At 38.0% G+C, this 16,768-nt stretch overlaps 1 protein-coding gene across 2 annotated transcripts; it reads left to right on the forward strand.

Moving 5' to 3' along the window:
• The first annotated feature begins 983 nt into the window (after window positions 1-983).
• On the forward strand, window positions 984-15,880 carry LOC133872363 (probable DNA helicase MCM8). 2 transcript variants are annotated; one of them, XM_062309859.1, is made up of 17 exons: window positions 984-1,271; window positions 2,034-2,174; window positions 2,287-2,404; window positions 2,538-2,760; window positions 2,923-3,086; window positions 3,269-3,532; window positions 4,114-4,209; window positions 4,402-4,554; window positions 10,338-10,408; window positions 10,496-10,614; window positions 10,864-10,993; window positions 11,575-11,626; window positions 11,750-11,912; window positions 11,999-12,173; window positions 14,311-14,481; window positions 14,560-14,673; window positions 15,144-15,880. In XM_062309859.1, the coding sequence occupies exons 1-17, from the start codon at window positions 1,083-1,085 to the stop codon at window positions 15,192-15,194; spliced, it is 2,394 nt and encodes a 797-aa protein (XP_062165843.1). In that variant the 5' UTR covers window positions 984-1,082; the 3' UTR covers window positions 15,195-15,880. The 2 variants fall into 2 exon arrangements, with proteins under 2 accessions (XP_062165843.1, XP_062165844.1); XM_062309860.1 differs by having other exon boundaries at window positions 11,756-11,912.
• The last annotated feature ends 888 nt before the right edge of the window (window positions 15,881-16,768 follow it).

Below are 16,768 nucleotides of genomic sequence, written 5' to 3' on the forward strand. Positions count from 1 at the left end.
ATTGAAAGCAAAATCTGTAGCTAAAAGAAAGGCATAATAAACTAACTTCAAAATGAATTTGATATTCCATAACAAAATACGACAGAATCTCAAATTGCATAAAACCCTAATTTGAAAAGAGGAGTCTTTTTAACATACCTTGAAAAAAAAAACACCACTTCGATTTAATCACAAAACTTTTACCAACAGTGTTGATTTTCGTTTTGCTAGTTGAAGAAAACCCACACAGGAAGGCGAAATTATGAAGGCCGAATGGAACACAGATAGGGTGTGTATAAACCCTAAAGAAGACGAAGAACGGGTCTGTGCTTTTCGGCTCTAACTTTTAAAAATGATGGCTTTTGTTCATCTTTTTTCATACAAGTGTAAAAGACACACACTGCACGGCTTTTCTTCATCAGTTGAGAAGTAAGGGCATTCTCGTCCGTTTACATCACTAATGGGCACGTGAGGCAAATTTCGTTAATTCAGACGGTCGATTTGGACGGATTCCCTAAAGTGAAATTTTTTGAAACTTAATGGGGTGCAATTAGCAAAATTGAAACATTGGTGGTAGAATTGCAAATTGGTGACAACTTCATGGAGGTAAATTGAAGTTTTCCCTATAATATATTAGACTTACTTCTTGCTCACATTATACATATACAAGAGTTTATACTCTCTAGTTATATATAATAACATATTGTTAATTTGTTACTTATAGACTATAGTTATGCATTATATTTTATAATATACCTTATATAGTTACATAGTATATATTTATGCTATTAATAAATGTATAGAGGTTGTTTAAAAACTCGAGCTTCAACTCTGCTTTGATCACACGTTGAAGAATTTAATGGCTCACCTTGAGCTTTAGTTAAGTTGAGCTTGTCGAGCAATTCGGCTCAACTCAAATGTTATTCTCAACGAACTTGAACCGGTCTTGAAATTTAAAACCACGGCTCGGCTTCATTACAACACTGATTCCACACTGGAACGCAAAACGACGAGGCTCTCCTTGTTCCCCATAATTTTTCATCTCCCGCCAAAACCAGAGAGCCGAAATTGAGAGGCCCTCGGGAGAGAGCCAGAGCTAGATCATGAGCATGGGCATGGGCACGGGCATGGGCATGGCTTACGGCTCTGTAGACCCAAGCGGCTACTGGGACTTTTTGTCCTCGTACTTCCCCCAACAGGTGTTCCCAACCATCGAAGAAAGCTGGCTCAGGCTCACTTCTTCGCTCTTTTGCTTCTTTTCTACTCCACCAGGCCAAGATCTCGCTTCTCAGGTCTCCCTTTCTCTAATATGCTCAGCGAATTTTGCTAATTACTCTTCTTTTGTTGTTGTTGTTGTTGCTTAGGACTCCTAGTTTGTGAGTTGTGGATGTAGTTGGTTGGGGATCTATAAGGCATTTGAATTTCAGCCCGAATTTTATAAGTTTGGCATGCATTACTCTTGCTCTGGAGGATCGTGCTTTAGGAATTTGCGTTCCCAGTGCTATAAGCATCCAATTAATGCACAATTTCGGTTTAATTTTGTTAGTGATGTGCTAATCCAGTTGTTATAGAACCGCATTAAGTCACCGAAAGTGTCAATTAAGAAATTGATTTTCTATTGCATAGTCATCAAGAAATAGGTTGGCAAATGATTGTGGGAAATTGTTAGAATATTAATTAAACGATTAACTCAACAATCTCCAATCAGTTTAAGCTTTTGGATAACTTGTGATTTAACGTGTTATCGTCTTGAGTTCGGACCCTAACTTTATAGTTTATCCTTATTTCAAAATATTTTACATGTTAAAATATTAACTAAATAATTAAATCAACAATTTTCTATCTGGAGATAATTGGTGATTTAAGAGGAATTAAGGCGTACCGGTTAGTTAAATTCTATAAAGTTTTTTAAATTGCGTGAAGAATGTTATTGCAATTGAGCCTTAAGCATCCCTTCAGGTTTTGCTTTCCACTGATTGGATTTAGTATTGGTAGTCATCTTAGGTAATTTCATTATTCAATGAAGAAGGTTGATATTTGAATTATGCTAACAGATAAAGGATGATGATGGTCTCTTCGTTTTGTCGATGGACTTTAAACAATTTCGGAAAATATGCGGTCTTGAGGAATTTTACTTAATGTTGGAGGATAGACCTAAAATAGCTCTCTTATGCATGAGTGCTGCAATTCACAAGGTAAAACATAACAGTTGTTGGGAATTTATCGAAGTTTTGTCTCATTTATTCCATTTTTGTTTTATAAAAATAAGTTTTGGACTACGATGTTAATTACTTACACTGGAAGCAGGTTATGTTGACCATATGGGAGAAAAATAAGCTGGAAGATGGTGCCAAAGTTATTATACGTCTGCACAACTACCCTGAAACTATGATTGCTCTAAAGAACTTAAAAGCAGCTTATATTGGTAAATACTTGTAATTATTGCCTTACCCAAAAGGGAAAAAAAGCTTGTATTTGCCTTTTCTGATATTAAGCACCAGTAGAAGCTAATATATTTGAGAAAACAATATTGATGATATTACTTGTTGACATGGCAGACAAGCTTGTATCTGTCCGTGGTACTGTAGTAAAGGTTAGCACTGTCAGGCCTCTAGTGGTTCAAATGAGTTTTGACTGTGCAAAGTGTAAAACAGAAATTACACGTATTTTCCCTGATGGAAAATTTTCACCACCAGCCAGTTGCGATTTACATGGGTGCAAGAGCAAAAATTTTAATCCAATTCGATCTACTGCTCGAACAATAGATTTTCAGAAAGTAAGGTAGGTTCCTTGATGCAAACTTCTGCTTCAATAATTGCACAACTACTTTTTTTTTTCCTTTTTTTTTTTTTTCAGTATTCATAGAAATGGATAGAATTTCCCTGAAGATCCTTCTTTCAAATAACATTTTTTGTCATTAAGTTTTTCCTTGTACTTCTCTAGGCTTCAGGAACTTTTGAAGCCTGAAGATCATGAAGAAGGCCGGGTGCCGCGAACGGTGGAATGTGAACTGACCAAAGATCTTGTTGATGCATGCATACCTGGAGATGTGGTGACTGTCACTGGAATTATCAGAGTAATTAACAATTACATGGATATTGGAGGAGGTATGATAAAGAGATACCTTTGATGCTGTATGTTCGGTTCCTTGACATGCATGAACTTTGGTTGATGATTTATTTCTTGTATGCGTGCAAAGTTTATCAGTTTGGTTTAACAACACTTACCTTATGATGGATAGCAGTGAATATCTGCTAATGCTGTTTGGAGAAAACTTCATTATTTTCAGGAAAATCAAAAAGCAAAAATCAAGGGTTTTACTATTTGTATCTAGAAGCAGTTTCAATAAAAAATTCCAAATCACAGTCTACACCCGAGGATTTGCAAGATCCTAATTTCAATGCTAGAGCCACGGAGCTGTTTGATTTATACTCATTTTCTCCAAGGGATTTGGAATTCATTATAAAGTTTTTGGAGGAACATGGTTCTGATATCTTCAGGCAAATACTTCAATCTATATGTCCATCCATCTATGGACATGAGCTTGTTAAAGGTAAAGTTATATGTATTCTATTAATTATTGTATATATGTTCCTAAACTTTCATGATAAGTCAATCTTCTGTATTTGTATAATTCCTTTTTCCCCACTGCTAATTCTATTTAATTACCATTGTTTTGATGGCGTCCCTTTACAAGGCGATGATATTGACTAATCCAAAATATAATGTTCTGCATTTCTTGCTTGGGAAATATAGAATGTGCTGATCTTCTGTTTTAGAATCTCCAAATCCAAGTTCCGGTCTTAATCAGTTGCAGTTGGAGCAGATACAACATTGTAATTTGTACAAATTCTTGTTCTTAAAATGCTTACCTTCCTATACCAATCCATATGCAAATATGGTACCTCAGAGTTTCCTTTCATCAGTGATATTTCTTTAAGTTTTCACTGATATGCGCTGGCCACACCTATAATGATGTTGATGTAACTCTTTTGGGAAATAGCATAATGGTAAACATATAATTAAATATGAACTACCTACTTTCTCAGCTTGCACACTAGATTATTTTTTCTCATGTATCTGAAATTGATGATTGGAGTTGTGTTTTTATACTAATTCCTTTTTTCTCAACAGCGGGAATAACACTAGGACTGTTTGGAGGCGTACGGAAGCATTCAAAGGATCGTAACAAGGTTCCTGTCAGAGGAGACATTCATGTCATAGTTGTTGGTATGTTTAGACTCTTTTTCTTTGGGTTTTTTTTTTAGACTCTTTTTGAACGGAACTAAACCTTGTCAATTATGAAAATAATTTTATTTAAAAATTGTCTCGATCAACTAGAAGTCAAGGTCATGGTGGAAACTCTATCGATTTTTAGGAGGAGAAGTTGAACTTCTACCATTTTAATTTTCAATTTGCTAGGTGATCCTGGACTAGGCAAGAGCCAACTACTGCAAGCAGCGGCTGCTGTTTCTCCACGCGGCATTTATGTTTGTGGCAATGGCACTACTAAAGCTGGCCTCACTGTCGCTGTTGTTAGGGATCCCATGACAAGCGACTATGCTTTTGAGGCTGGTAGTTATTTTCTGTTATATTTTCATCGGAATCTGATGTCTTGGCTATCCTATCTGTTATGTCTGCTGCATTGAATTATATGAATTCCTTACTAATGATTTAAGTTTAGTTGATTGACTAATGTCACAAGTATTTTTTTTTGATAAGTAATGCAATTCACTAATAAGCGCAAAGGGGTGCAACCCTAGTACACAAGAGAAAACCCCCACTAATGATGTAAAGAAGAACACAAATCTACAAATTCAACGAAGTTAGAAAACTGTGAAAAATTATACGCCCCTGCTCATATATGAAGCGTTTTGACCAATATATTCTTGAGCTCTTCCACTGCCTTCTCACGATCTTCAATGCATCTTGCATTTCACTCTCTCCAAATGCTCCACATTAAGCACAAAGGGGACATCCTCCAAATAGCTAAAACTGAACGACTTCCCAACTGACCTCGCCGACAATCTAACAACTCTATTACCCTTGTAGGCATAACCCATTCGTCTCCGAAAAGGAGAAAAATCACACTCCATAATTCTTTAGTCACTTCACAGTGAACAAGAAGATGATCTATAGATTCTCTACTCCTTTTACACATGTAATACTAGTCCACCACTATTTCTTTTCTCTTCCTCATGTTATCCAATGTCAGAATTTTTCCAAGAGCCACCATCCACACAAAGAAACCCACTCTCAATGGAACTTGCACTCTGCAAATACTCTTCCAAGAAAAAGATGAACCCCCCGATTTAGATAATTCTTGATAAAATGGCCTTACTTCAAACTTTCTCCTCTTTGAAGGAATCCACCATGTACGATTCTCACCATCTTGTTTCAATCTGAGAGAATACAACAAACCATAAAATGCAATCACACAATCCACTTCCCAATCCTGTACGGATCTAATAAAAGATAAGTTCCATTAGAGATTCTCATTCGAAACTTGCATATTATCCGCAGCCCACGCCTCCTTACAACAAGCTATACTAAACAACTCGGGAAAGGACTCCTTTAGTGGTTGATCCCCACACTATATATCATGCTAGAACCCAAGCTCAGTACCATCTCCCACTTCATATTTGATCAATCTTGAAAAAAAACTCCCCACCCCCTCCTAATATGTTTCCACACTCCCAACTCCAAAGGGCCCCTTTACCTCCTTAGTATACCAACCTCCGTCATACTATCATATTTTGTTTCCACCACCGGTCTCCACAAAGCCTCTCTCTCTGTAGCATACGTCATAACCACTTACTTAACAATGCTTGATTAAACCGAATCAAGTTTCTTACTCCCAATCCACCAGTTTGCTTGGGGAAACAAATCTTTGAACCGATTAACTATATTCAACTTAAACTCCTCATTGATACCTCCCCATAGAAGTTCTCGCTGAAGTTTCTCAGTCCCATTGGCCACACCAATTTGAATAGGAAACAACGACAAATAATATGTGGGCAAATTGGACAAAGTATCTTTGATCTAGGTCAGCCTATCTCCCTCTGACAAATAGAGCCTATTACAACCAGTAATCGCCTTTCCAATTTTTCTACAACTGTCGGCACTCGGATCTAGACGGTGATGTGGGCTTGGGTCCGACAGAGATTCTGCAGGAGTCTTCGTCGGAGATTTCTTTGGGGTCAGAATCTGGGGTGGCTTTAGTGGGTGTGGATCCGTTGGACGTAGATGGGGAATCGGGTTCTCTTCTTCCAGCTCTGGAGACGTCAGATTCACTCTCTTCGGCTGAGATGGATGAGAAGTTGATGTCGGAGTGGGAGTTAGACGTTAGGAAGAAGGTTGCTGGATTTTGGGAGAGGTTGTCCTAGGAGTATGCATGGAAGGTGTCTAAGGAGCATAACGAGAGGATCAGGACCATTACGGAAGAAATGATTAAGCGTTAGAAGACTAAAGGCAAGAAGGAGCTTCTGAATCTACAAAGCTTTGTTAATTATGGTGATTTTAAAATTTCTTCGAGGTGTAGAAAAGGAAGGACCCATGTGATGTAGGGTTATATGCCTAGGGAGGTTTTTGTGGTTTGTTTCTCGGGGCCTTAGGTTTTTTTCCTGTTGCTTGGGTTGTCTAATAGGTTTTCGGGCTAGTTTTGGTTCTCCTTTGTATACCGCATTTGTACTTAGGGGCGCCTTACGCTTCTTTTCTTAATAAAATTTTAATTACCTATCAATTTTTTTTTTTCTTTCTACAATGCCTCTCCCTATGGAACCAGACTTAGGTGCACCCAATGGGAGACCCAAATAAGTCATCGGTAACAAAGCCACCCTACACCCCATATTACTGGCCTAACTTTCTACATCTTCCATTTCACCAATTGGAATTATCTCTGATTTCAATAAGTTAATCTTTAACCTCGGCACCGCTTTGAAGCATAAAAAAAGACATTGCAGATTACGAAGATGTTCACCATTAGCCTTGCAAAAGATCAACGTATCATCCGCAAACAAAAGATGAGACAATCAGTTCTGCATTATTTCTTAATCCCACCAAAAAAACCAGATAAAAGCACCCTGTTCACAGTGGCTAACATCATTCTACTCAGAGTCTCCATAACAACTACAAAAATTAGAGGAGATAACGGATCCCCTGGTCGTAAACCATGTGAATTGCTAAAGAAACTAGAGGGGGATCCATTTATTAAAATGGAAAATCGCACCGTAGATATACAAAATGCTATCCAAGCTCACCATTTCTCCCCAAAACCGTTTCTCTTCAACAAATAAAACAAAAACTCTTATTTCACATGATCATATGTCCTCGCTAGATCCAATTTAAAAAACAAGCCAGGAACCCCTGATCTTTTTTTATTTTATTTTATTTATTATTATTATTATTATTATTATTATTATTATTATTATTTTATAAGTATAGGAACCCCTGATCTGATTCGACTATCAATATACTCACTTGCAACCAAAACTAAACCCAGAATCTGTATCCCTTTAATGAATGCATTATGCGAATGTGATATGATCTTCCCCAACACCTGTTTCAATCTGTTCGCTAGTACTGTAGATATTATTTTATAAACACCGCCCACTAGAATGATAGGACGAAAGTCTTTAATATCCACTGCACCAGCTTTCTTTGGGATAAGAGAAATGAAAGTAGCATTAATACTCTTCTCAAAACTCCCTCGGCCATGAAACTCCCTGAAAACTGCCATTATATCTTCTTTAAGGACCTCCCAACATGTCTGAAAAAAAAACCCTAAGAAAACCCATCTAGACCTGGAACCTTATCACCATTTAGAGTTGTAACCACCTCAAATGCCTCACTCTCCTCCAATTCTCTTTCCAACCAAGAACCCTCCTCTTCACCAATGGGTTGGAAAGAAAGACCATCCAACTATATTGTTCTTAATACAATTGTGTAAAATTGCACAATGAGCTCTCTTATTTCTATAGGATCTGAAGATAAAGAACCATTAACCATTAATGAATCCACAATGTTATTTCTTCTACTCGAATTTGCCATCTGGTGAAAAAACTTCGTATTCTTATCACCCTCTCTCATCCAAAGAGCTTTAGATTTCTGTCTCCAACTCATGTCTTCATAGAGAAGCATCCTCTCCAACTCCCAAGGCAATTCCTCATTTTTCACCCTTTCCTCCTCTATCAATGTTCTCCCTTTTCAATGAAATCAAGTTCTTGAATACCATCTGTTTGATCATTTTTTCTGCTTCCTTACATTATCAAAGATTGCTTCATTCCCTTTTTTCAAATCTCCTTTCAAAGCTTTCAATTTGCTTGCCAGCACAAAACTAGGGGAGCCCTAAACCTGATAAGACTTCCACCAAACTTTCACTTGATCCACAAAGCCCTCAGACTTCAGCCACATTTTTCAAACTTGAAATACCGACTTCTACTCGAAACCCCACAATCTAGCATCAACGGGAAATGATCTGACAAGAGTCTAGGAAGTCTCTTAACTACATCAGGAAAATGTTCTTCCCAATAAGGAGAAAGTAAAAATCTTCTCAATTCTTAATTAGCATTGATCCTCATGATTGTTAGACCAAGTAAATTTTCCGCCCACAAGAGGAATGCCCATGAGAATTTGATCAAAGATGAAATCTGAAAGCTCACTCATAGCTGGAGAAGAACGAGTAACTCCGGATCTCACTCCAACCAACTCATCCCAAAGCAATTTCTTGTCGTAATCATTATTAGGACCTTACCCTGCAAATGCCCACTTAAAATTGTCACTGATGCTTCTAAAAGAACACGCAATGGAAAATCTCCCCACACAATCCTCTAACTTTTTCACCACCCTTCTATCCCACATTAGCAAAATGCCTCCCAAAGCTCCTCTCGACCCTAGAAAACACCAATCCACGAATAGGCATCCCCATAAACTCCTAACCACTTCTGCAGTAACAAACTTCAGTTTAGTTTCTTGTAGACATACAATATCCGCCTCTCAATCCTTAATAAGTCCTTTAATTGTCATCCTTCTATCCTTCTCATTCAGCTCTCTCACATTCCAAGGTAGCATCTTAGTCTTCATTAAGCAATATATTGTAGGCCCTTTCCCTTTCCTTTACCTCTGTTTGATGTCCTCCCTTTACTTTATAATTAATAGAGTAAGCCAACCTCTTTAGTTCTCTTGTTCGCCTTTTATCTGTCTTTGAGCAAAACCTCGGAGTGCTTACCATACAGTTCCGGTTCCTACTTGCTTCAATTGCTGTAAACAAAGCCAACATCTACTCTTCAAACCCCTCACAAGACAAACCAACTACCTGACAAATTTATTTTTTTTCACTCTTTGAACTACTCAATCTAACTAAATTTCACAAGTATTTCAATAGAGTTTGAAATCATTTATGCATCTTTCAAATTTATCTTAACTGATTTAATAATCTATAAAAAGGAGGTTCCCACATTGTAGACACTTGGAAATATTGTTCATATGCAACAACAAAACTATATTGTTTAATTCTTGCAATAGGTTATACAATCTATTGACAAATTAAAATATACGGTGCTTTTGGATTTTTAATGTTTCATAGTCTCTTTGGATGTGTCCCTCCTTGTCCATAATTAGCCAAAGCGAAGGGCCTTTCCCTCCTTTGGGTAGGAAAATCATGATCGGAATAGTGGGCCCAAAGTTATGGGCACATGGGTGCAGATGTGCCCATCTGTCTGTCAAGAACTCCTTTTAAGTGTGATACTTCCTCATCTGCACCTGTCTGTCAAGAACTCCTTTAAGTGTGATACTTCCAGTTGTAAAATGCAGTATTGCATGGGAAACTCTGATGCCTTGCTCCCTCTAGTGATTATAAAGAGCCAATAAAATATAGTAAAAAAGAAATCTTTGTTTATTTTTTTGTCTTTCGTATGTATTCATTATTATAGAGTCTTTTAATTGTAAAAAGAATGAGAACTGCCACAATTAATTAGCTGTAGTTTTCAAGCACAAACATAATCTTATGAAAGTAGCCAAGCATAAAAAATCCTGATATGATGGGTAAGAAAGAGATGGACATAATTCGTCTGATTCTTGTCCAATACTTGATTAAGCTTCTAGTAGTCTAGTAATGATTACTTTGTAAGAAAATTATGGGAATTGGTAACATCTTTCCAAGTCCAGAAGATATGGGATCCCCATGACTACTGCATTTTTGACAAGTATAAATCTACCTTACTCAAACTGATCTCTGGCTACAAAATGAAGACATTAAACAGAAAAGGTCCAAATGACTCTCCAAAATTTGTATATTGTTGCTAGTACATGGAAAACTTTAATGTTTATCCTCTTTAAGTAACAAGTGCATTTTCAAATAGGTGCCATGGTACTTGCAGACAGTGGATTGTGCTGTATAGATGAGTTCGACAAAATGTCAACAGAACATCAGGTTTGTCCCATAGGTAATCAATTTTTTTTAATGATTTGCCCTCTTTAGGACCAAGATTAGACTTTGTTTTCATTGGGATCACTGCAGGCCCTACTAGAAGCCATGGAACAACAGAGTGTCTCTATTGCAAAGGCTGGACTTGTGGCAAGTTTATCAGCACGAACTTCTGTCTTAGCAGCAGCAAACCCTGTTGGTGGTCATTATAAGTAATTACTTTAGATTCAATTTGTTGATTAATTAGTTATTAGTGGACTATTCTTATGCCGATATTAAATGTCTATAAAAAATTTCGTTCTTCGTGGGCCATGAGAAGATTTGCTTATGTTAAGTTGTGACACTTTAAACTGAATTGTTAAGTAGCAGAAGTATAATCTATTATAGTGTGATGCCTGCTAATTATGCTTATTTGTTAGAAACAAGTTAATGAATATTAGTATCTAATCTCCAAATTGCAGCCGTGCAAAAACTGTGAATGAGAATTTGAAAATGAGTGCTGCTCTCCTCTCACGATTTGACTTGGTCTTCATATTACTTGATAAACCCGATGAACTTCTGGATAAGCAAGTCTCAGAGCACATCATGTCAGTAAGTTGTCCTATCTGGCCACTTGTATCGATTGCATGCTTATGAGTGAATCACATGTTACTCATATCTTATTTAAGGTAGATGTTTATGATAATACTATGTTTTTATCTTAAACATTAAGCCTGTCCTACATTCATATTGATAGTTTGGAAATTGATCACTCATGACACTCAATGGGTTTTGGAAATATATCTAAAACTTCATGACCAACCGTGCTAGAATTGCTACTTTGTATTAGAAAAAGTAAGCATGTGTTGTCATTGCTCTGAGATTAATCATTATCAATGGCATATGGAATATTTGTAAGTACATTTACATGAAATTGTTTAACCAGATGAAAATATTAGGTTTATCTGTAAGTTCTTCAACAAATTGGTGTCAGTTTCCAAAATTCTGGTTCTTTAGGACCACAGATACTAACCTTTTGTGTGCAACTAAACTGAACTCAATTAAGCATTAATCCTAATTAAATTGGGTATGTGCTATGGATGTCCTTGTCAACTATTTAGGGCATACCACATCTATGGTAACCTTCCGTGTGTTACTCACTAATATGATTGACTGGGATATCTGTTTTGTAGCTTCATTCTGGATATGGAGAACATTCACCAGCAACAAAAAAGCTACGTAGAGGTAGTGCCCACATTTTTTCTCCTATATCTGTGGCTTAGCAAGGTGGTGTCTCTACTTATTATTGAACTCAATTTCACTAATATAGTATTTTCTATTTAACTGTATATGTTTCTGCTTCGCAAGATGCAGCATCACAGAGTGCTGGAGGCATAGATATGAGTGTAAATGGTGGTTCTTTAGTATCTAGGTTGAGACTTGACCGAAGGAAGGATGGTGATTTTGTTCCATTACCTGCTCAACTTCTTCGCAAATATATTGCTTATGCGCGGACTTATGTCTTTCCTAGGTGATTTGCTGTAATCTCTACCTTGCAACTGTAATCCCTTTTTTTTTTTTTTCCTTCTATTTTCTAATTTTAATTCTTGAAACCAGAATGTCAAAGCCAGCAGCGGAAATCCTTCAGAAGTTTTACTTACAACTTAGAGGCCATGATACATCAGGTGATGGTACACCAATAACCGCTAGGCAACTGGAAAGTCTAGTGAGGCTAGCAGAGGCTCGAGCTCGGCTAGAGTTAAGAGAAGAAATAACAGCCCAAGATGCAATGGTTAATACTTACTCTATTATCTATCCAGATGTTAATATCACCAGTCCTGTTACTAATTTTTCTTAGAGATTTTTAACCCATAGATTGAATTTGAAAAATACGATTTCGACCCCACGTTGTTATTAGTCATATTAGCAAAGTTATCAACTTTTAAATTCAAACACCACAGATATCAATACCAAAATCATAAACAATGATTTTGGTAGTGAAGTGGAAACCTTTTGAAAAACTCATCAAAATAAAACCACTCCGAGGGCCATCCAACCCTAAAGGCATTCATTATAGAAGACTTGTGTTACATATTTATCTTACTTACAAAATTTTTATAACTCCCAAGACTCAATTTGTAACCCCGGCAAACGACCTGTTCACCTCCCACGGCATTGTAGTAGCTCCGAAACCTCTGGCCTTCTTCTACATGGATCACCTTCATGAACGAACCTTGTCCGCTTCAACCTAGAAATCTTGTGGCTGTAGGCTTTTTTGTGGTTTGAACAAAGGAAACCGAGAAAGCATAAATTGGTTTAAGGCTCGAAGGTGTTTAGGAACTTCTCCAAGTACAATAAAAAATAGTCTCCCTTGCTTATGAAAGTCGTGACTTATGAGGCTTATATAGATGGGGAGAAAATTGAAGTTTTTAGGCCAAGTCGGCTAAGGTTTAAAACAGTTTGCCCCAATCTCATTCTAACAACATTTGTTCTCGTTTGAATGTGAGCTAAGGTTTCACAGTTTTCGCTAGGGGTGGGCACGGGTCGGGGCGAGCCGGGTATTGGCCATTTTGGCACCTGGACCTGCACATTGTAGGTTGTCAAAACCCAACCCGTGGCCCGGCTATAATGAGGAGTATTCGCCGGGTCTCAGGTTAGGCGGGGTGGCTTGAACGGGTTGGACGGGGCGGATCGGGTATTTAGGGTTCCTAATAGACCAAAAAGAAAAGGAAAAGAGGCTTACACTTTGTTGTCGAACTCGTATGCCACCGAATGCCCCACCCCCACCTGCGCGTCCTTCACATCGAACCCCGAAATCTTTAAATCCTCATCCTGAAACTCCAGTCCCTTCAAGATCGCTTCCTTCAGATCTAGTGAGGAAAGCAGAGCTCGGGATGATGCCGTTTGGATTGCGAGTAGTAATAAGAAGAGGGATCAGAAAGAGAGCGAGTAAGAAGCCATCGTAGAGAGGGGTGAGGCATGACTTGTGAGGGCACTGAGGGGTGCGGCGTAGGGTTAGGTTTTTTAAGAATAGGCGTGTGGGGCGGGTATCTGGTATTTTTAAAATGTGATATCTGTGACCCGCCCTGCACGGGTAGCCCCTTTTTAAACCCAGATCCGCACTTTTAAAGCTAAAATCCAAATTTTACGAGGCGGGTGGGTCGGGTTTGGGCAGGTTTTGCCTACCCCTAGTTTTCGCATAGCAGTGTTCGAACAAAGTGCGATCGAGTGTCTTGGATTTGACTTGATGACCATCCCGATCAAACGCTATGCAATGATTGTGATCGGGGCATTATGTGAGTATTCTAATTTAGCCTCTTTCAAACTGGATGCGATCGCTCTTGTGATCGAGCCTTTCTGGAACATGAATTTTGAAGTCTTCATGCTCTCGTTCGAATTCCTTTCGAACATGCTTATGATCGAGACATTCTACCTTGCATATTGATCTTTGAAAACTGTCTTGTTCAAACGCCATACGATTGATGTTGCGAATGAGTTATTTTGTTCTTCATCTTGAACCAAGTTTTTGAACCTCATCTTCCCAGACTTACAACACAAGTTTTGACACTGAATTTGCCAACAGCATAAAACCTAACAGAATTATCTAGAGATATTTAACAACCATGCAGGGAAGCTCGATGTTGAAGTGCCCTTGCAAAATATAAAGTTTTCATGATTTGAGGAATTATCATATAGTACTTGAAATAACCAAGACTAGGAATTATTACATAGTTGCTTTTATTCTGCATTCATATGTGTGACGCACTCCTAAAATATGACAAGCACCATCATTTTATTTAAAGGTTGTGGATCAAAGTAAAAATCCTTTTCAGCAATAGCATTGACAATTGACCGCTAATATATATGAGATTTAAAACAACTAAACCTTTTGTTGTTAAATTGTCTTATTTATAGAATGTATCTTGCAGGATGCAGTCGAAATAATGAAAGAATCCTTGTATGATAAGTATGTTGATGAGCATGGTTTTGTGGATTTCGGTCGGAGTGGGGGGATGAGTCAACAGAAAGAAGCAAAACGGTTTTTAAGTGCTCTGAATAAGCAATCAGAATTGGATCAGAAAGACTGCTTTTCAATTTCTGTATGAGCTCTTGCTTTTCCTGTCGTTTCTAGCAATGTTTTGTGCTCTTTGAGTCATGCATATATTGTGGTATTTCAGGAAATTTACGGTTTGGCAGATAGGATTGGCCTAAGGGTTCCTGATATTGATACATTTGTGGATAATTTAAACAGTGTCGGCTATCTACTCAAGAAAGGGCCAAAGACATACCAGGTATAGTCACGTTGTAAACTCTGAAGACTCAGATCCACAGTTGCTGGCCTTCCATTAGAGAATTAAAAGTTGGGTTAGAAGGGATATAGATTTTTGGTAAACATAAAAAATGTAGCACTGAAATCTTCCTCAGCTGAGTTTTATTTTCGTTTTGATTTTTCCCTTCTCTACGTTATCCTTCTTTGAAAGTGAAAACCTACTTGAGGTTGGAACCAGTCATGATGGTCTGGAAACTCTGGCCACCGAACCCGATTGCTAGGTAATTTCTTCAATTGTTCATCTACAATCGTGATAAGAACACATTTCCCTTTTCTACTGAGGGTTGATAATGTTATGAATATGAACACGTACAAAAGGGCAATGGTCAATAGTAACCAAGATGTGAATGACTGGATACCTTCAGCACTTATGTATGTATCTATCCATGTTTAGTGATATGCAACTTCTCATTAATCATGCATTTCTTACAGGTGCTGTCCTCATCTTATTCACGAAGTCAGTCGTCAAGGCTGAGGGGATAAACTGGAGCAGCTCTAAATTTATAAAACCGTTCAAGGGCCTCCTGATCTATGGTACAAGGTCTAATGCAGTCTCTGATGCCAAAACATCCCAAAAAACATGTAGAGAGAGGGTGAGGCAACCACCAATGCAGTTGACTGATCATAGTTTTGTGTGCGCTTTGGTCAATCTTTGATGAACTACTCTGTTGCTTGCTCTTGGTATGTGCTTAAGAACAGCAAAAGATGAGAAGTACAACAGATCTACGAGAATCCGTAAACAATCATGAAGAAGGGCAACTAAAAACTTCAGACTGCCTCGTATTCCTTTCCTGTATACAAGACCATATTAGTGCCCAGATAAGTAGTGAAAGACAGGTTTTGAAGCTGCCTGCTTAGACAACATTAAACAAGGTAACAAGTCAAAAAACTTTCAAATTTTGCACCGATAATGCAGGTTCAGAAAAGGCAGAAGAAGAGAAAAAGCCATATCTGAACATCATGATTATATTATAAGCATTCAATGGGCTGCATGCACCCTCTGTTTCCTTTCAGCATCACTACTGCATTTATATCACAAAAATGATATTAATATATGCAACCTCAATTTTGGCTGCTTCATTGGGCTGTTTTTGTTAAGTCCCCCAATGGAGTATAGTTTGTTTACAGTATTAGTAAGTAGTGGTTATAGCAAGCAATTTTGCTTTACATAGCTGTTGGTACAGTTTCCGAATGGTGACAGTTTCCGAATGGTGCTGAGTCAGCAAGCGAAGTCTTTTATCGACCAAGTATCTGAAGATGTCGCCAATCCTTACAAGAGAGAATCTGCAAAACAATAAAGGCTTACCGGGGTTGGCCGGCGGTGCCTCCTCCGATGATAAAGTCAGTGAGGATTTGTGAGAGAGAAGAATAAATGCCACTGGAAAAGTTAGGTGTTACCAAATTTATAACTTCTATTTATACTGCCCTTTTTCGTAAGCTTGCATGTGTGAACCTTCCAAATCTCCTGCCTAATGATCTTCCGGTGTGAATGAACAGTAGCGGGATGTGACATAATCGACAACCATTTATGATATTCTGATCCTTTGGCATGATGAGTCGACCTGTGGAGTGGCGCGTGCCTCTTCTATTCACCTTGCATTTTGACTTGATTTGACTGTCAAATCTCACGTTTGATAAATACTCAAAGATCCTAGTAAATGCGGGGATCTTCGTCTTCGGGTGATCCATGGCTAGGAACTGGGTGAGGTTGGCGCAACTGTAAGATTCCGAACGTCAAGCACTTCGGATGCTTGGCTTCTTTCTTCTGAAGAGATGCATCATTGTTCGAGTAGGAAACTTTTCATTTTATGTAGGTCATGAGTAATGGGCGGTCCCAGCTTATTGGGCCTGACTGGGATGGGCCACTCCGGAGGCCCATCTACAAACGGGGCTGGATAATTACCCAACAATAGCTATGGAGACAAGTCAAATTGGTCTTCATGCACCTAAAAGGAACTCATAAACATTGTTTAATGATAATAAATAACTTAATAATACTTTAATAAAACCAAGAAGTCATTACGAAATATTAAGAAATTGGTTTCCTAACATCCACG

The sequence above is a fragment of the Alnus glutinosa genome, chromosome 7 (genome assembly GCF_958979055.1).
Source record: "Alnus glutinosa chromosome 7, dhAlnGlut1.1, whole genome shotgun sequence".
NCBI classification, from domain to species: Eukaryota; Viridiplantae; Streptophyta; class Magnoliopsida; order Fagales; family Betulaceae; genus Alnus; species Alnus glutinosa.

Excerpts from the sequence above, each read along its gene's own strand:
- LOC133872363 (XM_062309859.1), top strand. The coding sequence starts at position 1,083 with ATGAGCATGGGCATGGGCACGGGCATGGGCATGGCTTACGGCTCTGTA. Across the intron at positions 2,405-2,537 it reads CTTAAAAGCAGCTTATATTG|ACAAGCTTGTATCTGTCCGT; the intron begins GTAAATACTTGT and ends TTGACATGGCAG. Across the intron at positions 11,627-11,749 it reads AACAAAAAAGCTACGTAGAG|ATGCAGCATCACAGAGTGCT; the intron begins GTAGTGCCCACA and ends CTGCTTCGCAAG.